Below are 6,103 nucleotides of genomic sequence, written 5' to 3' on the forward strand. Positions count from 1 at the left end.
GGACGGTACAAATATCCCCCAAATGTCAGAATAGTACAGATATCCCCCAAATGTCAGGACAGTACAGATATCCCCCCAAATGTCAGGACGGTACAGATATCCCCCAAATGTCAGGACAGTACAGATATCCCCCAAATGTCAGGACGGTACAGATATCCCCCAAATGTCGGGACGGTACAGATATCCCCCAAATGTCGGGACAGTACAGATATCCCCCAAATGTCAGGACGGTACAGATATCCCCCCAAATGTCAGGACGGTACAGAGATCCCCCAAATGTCAGAACAGTACAGATATCCCCCAAATGTCAGGACGGTACAGGCCTCCCCCCAATGTCATCCTCGGTCTTCTCTCCTTAGATCCCGGATGTCGGTCTGTATGTCTTCCTATTTGTGTGTTCCGTCATCCTCATCCTCGGTTTTCTCTCCTCAGATCCCGGATGCAGTGACGGGGTATTACCTGAACCGGGCCGGGTTTGAGGCCTCCGATCCTCGCATGTGAGTATCCGGATGTCTTTCCTCTGCCATTGCTGAAAATGCTGCTTCTCTGGCTGTCATGTCTGTCCCTTAGATTTGGTCATGTCTCAGCCAATCAGTGTGCTGCACCTTCTCCAGGTCCAGTATGGACTTCCATGATGGTGACAGGTCCTCTTTCCTTCCCACCCCTGAGCCTGGCTCCTCCCCTTCAGAGTTAGGCAGTGATGTCACCGGTGACCTCACAGAAATTTGTATTTGGGGGAGCATCTCGCTTTATCCCACCCCTGAGCCTGGCTCCTCCCCTTCAGAGGGAGGCAGTGATGTCACCGGTGACCTCATGGGAGTTTGTATTTGGGGGAGGATCCTGCTTTATTCCCACCCCTGAGCCTGGCTCCTCCCCTTCAGAGGGAGGCAGTGATGTCACTGGTGACCTCACGGGAGTTTGTATTTGGGGGAGGATCCCGCTTTATTCCCACCCCTGAGCCTGGCTCCTCCCCTTTAGAGGGAGGCAGTGATGTCACCGGTGACCTCACAGGAGTTTGTATTTGGGGGAGGATCCCGCTTTATTCCCACCCCTGAGCCTGGCTCCTCCCCTTTAGAGGGAGGCAGTGATGTCACCGGTGACCTCACAGGAGTTTGTATTTGGGGGAGGATCTCGCTTTATTCCCACCCCTGATCCTGGCTCCTCCCCTTTAGAGGGAGGCAGTGATGTCACCGGTGACCTCGCAGGAGTTTGTATTTGGGGGAGGATCTCGCTTTATTCCCACCCCTGATCCTGGCTCCTCCCCTTTAGAGGGAGGCAGTGATGTCACCGGTGACCTCGCAGGAGTTTGTATTTGGGGGGATCTCGCTTTATTCCCACCCCTGAGCCTGGCTCCTCCCCTTTAGAGGGAGGCAGTGATGTCACCGGTGACCTCACAGGAGTTTGTATTTGGGGGAGGATCTCGCTTTATTCCCACCCCTGAGCCTGGCTCCTCCCCTGTAGAGGGAGGCAGTGATGTCACCGGTGACCTCGCAGGAGTTTGTATTTGGGGGGATCTCGCTTTATTCCCACTCCTGATCCTGGCTCCTCCCCTTTAGAGGGAGGCAGTGATGTCACCGGTGACCTCACAGGAGTTTGTATTTGGGGGAGGATCTCGCTTTATTCCCACCCCTGATCCTGGCTCCTCCCCTGTAGAGGGAGGCAGTGATGTCACCGGTGACCTCGCAGGAGTTTGTATTTGGGGGGATCTCGCTTTATTCCCACTCTTGGGCCTGACGTATGGGCAGATCACAGGCTCCTCCTCCCTCAGACGATTGGCTGGGAGGGGCCACAGCTGGAAGATCTTCTTTTCATCACACATGTCCCCCAGCCAGGTTTGGGGTCCCTGTAGCCCCTGAATGTGGATGTATAGGAAGATCCCCCCCCCCCATTATCTGGGGTGATATAAGGAGCCCCCATCCCTGCCCCCCTCATCCCTCTTGTAGGGTTCTGGATGAGGACCTCCAGTCCTCCAGTGGCGGATCCTCTCACATTGCGCTCTTCTCTCTCCAGCATCCGATTGATTTCATTGGCTTCCCAGAAGTTCATCTCTGACATCGCCAACGACGCTTTACAGCACTGCAAGATGAAGGGCACGGCGTCCGGGAGCTCCCGCAACAAGAGCAAGGTGAGTGACACCGGGGGGGGGTCATGTACGTGATGAAGTCAGGGGGTGTACACGGCTCTGACCAATCACAGGACGAGTCACATGAAGTCAATGAACCTCCTGGGATATGGATCTGGTCAGGGGAGTCGCAGAGGATCCGGTCTGGGGGAGTCGCAGAGGATCCGGTCTGGGGGAGTCGCAGAGGATCCGGTCTGGGGGAGTCGCAGAGGATCCGGTCTGGGGGAGTCGCAGAGGATCCGGTCTGGGGGAGTCGCAGAGGATCCGGTCTGGGGGAGTCGCAGAGGATCCGGTCTGGGGGAGTCGCAGAGGATCCGGTCTGGGGGAGTCGCAGAGGATCCGGTCTGGGGGAGTCGCAGAGGATCCGGTCTGGGGGAGTCGCAGAGGATCCGGTCTGGGGGAGTCGCAGAGGATCCGGTCTGGGGGAGTCGCAGAGGATCCGGTCTGGGGGAGTCGCAGAGGATCCGGTCTAGGGGGGTCGCAGAGGGGGTTGTTCTTCAGTTTCAGCTGCTTTGGTGGTCATGAAATCACCAACAGGGGCACTAGATGGGCAACAATGAGACGACCCCCAAAACAGGAATGGTTACAGGTGGAGGTCACTGACATTTCTCCCTCCTCATCTTCCCTGACTGTCTCTCACTGGTTCTGCATTTGGCTCGGGTCAGTGTCACTACTGGTACCATGAGGCCATACCTGGACCCTACAGAGGTCACACAGGCAGTCCAACTCCTCCAGGATGGCACATTAATACCTGCCATTGCCAGAAGGTGTGCTGTGTCTCCCAGCACAGTCTCAAGAGCATGGAGGAGGTTCCGGGAGGCGGGAGCACGGAGGAGGAGGTTCCGGGAGGCGGGAGCACGGAGGAGGAGGTTCCGGGAGGCGGGAGCACGGAGGAGGAGGTTCCGGGAGGCGGAAGCACGGAGGAGGTGGTTCCGGGAGGCGGGAGCACGGAGGAGGAGGTTCCGGGAGGCGGGAGCACGGAGGAGGAGGTTCCGGGAGGCGGAAGCACGGAGGAGGTGGTTCCGGGAGGCGGGAGCACGGAGGAGGTGGTTCCGGGAGGCGGGAGCACGGAGGAGGTGGTTCCGGGAGACGGGAGCACGGAGGAGGTGGTTCCGGGAGACGGGAGCACGGAGGAGGTGGTTCCGGGAGACGGGAGCACGGAGGAGGTGGTTCCGGGAGGCGGGAGCACGGAGGAGGTGGTTCCGGGAGACGGGAGCACGGAGGAGGTGGTTCCGGGAGACGGGAGCACGGAGGAGGTGGTTCCGGGAGACGGGAGCACGGAGGAGGTGGTTCCGGGAGACAGGCAGTTCCTCTAGGAGGGCTGGACAGGGCCATAGAAGGTCCTTAACCCATCAGCAGGACCGGTATCTGCTCCTTTGTGGAGGAGGAACAGGAGGAGCCCTGCCAGAGCCCTACAAAATGACCTCCAGCAGGCCACTGGTGGGAATGTCTCTGACCAAACAATCAGAAACAGACTTCATGAGGGTGGCCTGAGGGCCCGACGTCCTCTAGTGGGCCCTGTGCTCACTGCCCGGCACCATAGAGCTGGATTGGCATTGGCCATTGAACCCCAGAATTGGCAGGTCCACCACTGGCCCCCTGTGCTTCTCACAGATGAGGTTACTGAAGGGATTTGGGATCCGTGTGCAGGTTCCGGGCCGTTGGGTGCAGATACAGGAACGCCTCAACATGCCCCGGATCCTGAGGAATCCATGGTGGGGGGGGGGTGGCGTAACACGTAGATGTGACGGGGTGACGCACTGCCAGTCAGCGCCATCTTGGTACACCCGAGTGCACCCAGTACACCCATGGAAGGTGATACACAGTGAAGGGAACTCGGCGCTTTTTCCTGATCAATGTTGCAGTATGGAGGAGCTTTGTGTTGTATGATCCCAACGTCATGTATGTACATATGGCTGTATACACGGCTACCTGTATGTGGAGGAGAGATCACTGGGGCTCATGGAACATATCCTACCTGGAGAGAGTGTGCAGGATCCGGGGTGATCCAAAAGGGGTTGTGGCCCCTGGGGGTCACAGGGGGAAGGTGAGCAGCACCCCTGCCATACAGGAGCATCACTTCCCACAACACAGGAACCATCGGACCACCCCCATATGGGGGCCCATATCCCTGCATAGGGAGTCGCTGGGGGCCACTCATTGTGGAAAGATCACTTCAATGTGCTAATCGCCTGCAGATGTCATGTGACCGGATCCCATGGACCACTGGAAGCATTGTTATACCTCGTATGATCACACACCCATTGTATTGGTGTCCCTCCCCCTCGGGGCGGGGCATTATAGTGGTGTCCCTCCCCCGCAGGGCATTATATTGGTGTCCCTCCCCCTCGGGGCGGGGCACTATATTGGTGTCCCTCCCCCTCGGGGCGGGGCATTATATTGGTGTCCCTCCCCCCTCGGGGCGGGGCATTATATTGGTGTCCCTCCCCCCTCGGGGCATTATATTGGTGTCCCTCCCCCTCGGGGCGGGGCATTATATTGGTGTCCCTTGGCGCAGGGCATTATAGTGGTGTCCCTCCCCCTCGGGGCGGGGCATTATAGTGGTGTCCCTCCCCCTCGGGGCGGGGCATTATAGTGGTGTCCCTCCCCCTCGGGGCGGGGCATTATAGTGGTGTCCCTCCCCCTCGGGGCGGGGCATTATAGTGGTGTCCCTCCCCCTCGGGGCGGGGCATTATAGTGGTGTCCCTCCCCCTCGGGGCGGGGCATTATAGTGGTGTCCCTCCCCCTCGGGGCGGGGCATTATAGTGGTGTCCCTCCCCCTCGGGGCGGGGCATTATAGTGGTGTCCCTCCCCCTCGGGGCGGGGCATTATAGTGGTGTCCCTCCCCCTCGGGGCGGGGCATTATATTGGTGTCCCTTGGCGCAGGGCATTATATTGGTGTCCCTCCCCCGCGGGGCATTATATTGGTGTCCCTCCCCCTCGGGGCGGGGCATAATATTGGTGTCCCTCCCCCTTGGGGCGGGGCATACTAGTGATCACTGTATACTATGCACATCTAAACTCCTCCTGTCTCCTCCTGCAGGATAAGAAGTACACCCTGACCATGGAGGACCTGACCCCGGCGTTGGCGGAGTACGGCATCAACGTGAAGAAGCCGCATTACTTCACCTAGAGAGGGCAGTGCGGGGGATGGGGATCCTGTGGACTGTTAGGTAGTACAGCCAACACCCCGCTGAACAGTCTGAAGAGAAGAGCTGGACGACGGGAACCAATGAGAGAACTTGCTGAGGCATTGTGGGAAATGTTGGATCCGGGGACTGTATCCCTCCATGATTGGAGGAGGGTCACTATGGAGGACATGACACCCTGCAGGGGGGAGGAGTCAGGGATGCCCCTCCCCCTTCTCCCATGGAGTGGATGATGTGGACAGTAAAATAAATCTCTTAAGTATCTGGTCTTCAATGTGTTGGCTTCCTGTAAGTGCCCCTCCCCCTTTCCCTCCTCCCCTCCTCCCCTCCCCCGGGTGATAGCCCGCCCATCTGGTAATCCCGCCTCCATTCCACCAGCTCTGATATCCCGCAGATGTCCGATCTTTGGGGCGTGGCAGACATGCAGCCAATCTGTACAAGTGAGGGGTTCCCCCCATCCCTGTGCCCATTATGAGGGGTTCCCCCCATCCCTGTGCCCATTATGAGGGGTTCCCCCCATCCCTGTGCCCATTATGAGGGGTTCCCCCCCATCCCTGTGCCCATTATGAGGGGTTCCCCCCCATCCCTGTGCCCATTATGAGGGGTTCCCCCCCATCCCTGTGCCCATTATGAGGGGTCTCCATCATCCCTGTGCTGAGTTCCTGGCTCTGTACACCCGCTGTGCCCATTATGAGGGGTTCCCACCATCCCTGTGCTGAGTTCCTGGGTCTGTACACCCGCTGTGCCCATTATGAGGGGTTCCCACCATCCCTGTGCCCATTATGAGGGGTTCCCACCATCCCTGTGCCCATTATGAGAGGTTCCCACCATC

General features: G+C 58.7%; 1 protein-coding gene across 1 annotated transcript; it reads left to right on the forward strand.

The window, feature by feature from the left end:
- Positions 1-366: 366 nt before the first annotated feature.
- Positions 367-5,540, forward strand: LOC149428484 (transcription initiation factor TFIID subunit 10-like). Its single transcript, XM_089667348.1, has 3 exons — positions 367-497; positions 2,011-2,125; positions 5,166-5,540. Exons 1-3 carry the CDS (start codon positions 367-369, stop codon positions 5,253-5,255), a joined length of 336 nt encoding a protein of 111 aa, XP_089523474.1. The 3' UTR covers positions 5,256-5,540.
- The last annotated feature ends 563 nt before the right edge of the window (positions 5,541-6,103 follow it).

The sequence above is a fragment of the Staurois parvus genome, unplaced genomic scaffold, assembly GCF_062004578.1.
Source record: "Staurois parvus isolate SC_StPar_1 unplaced genomic scaffold, SC_StPar_1.0 ptg003204l, whole genome shotgun sequence".
NCBI classification, from domain to species: domain Eukaryota; kingdom Metazoa; phylum Chordata; class Amphibia; order Anura; family Ranidae; genus Staurois; species Staurois parvus.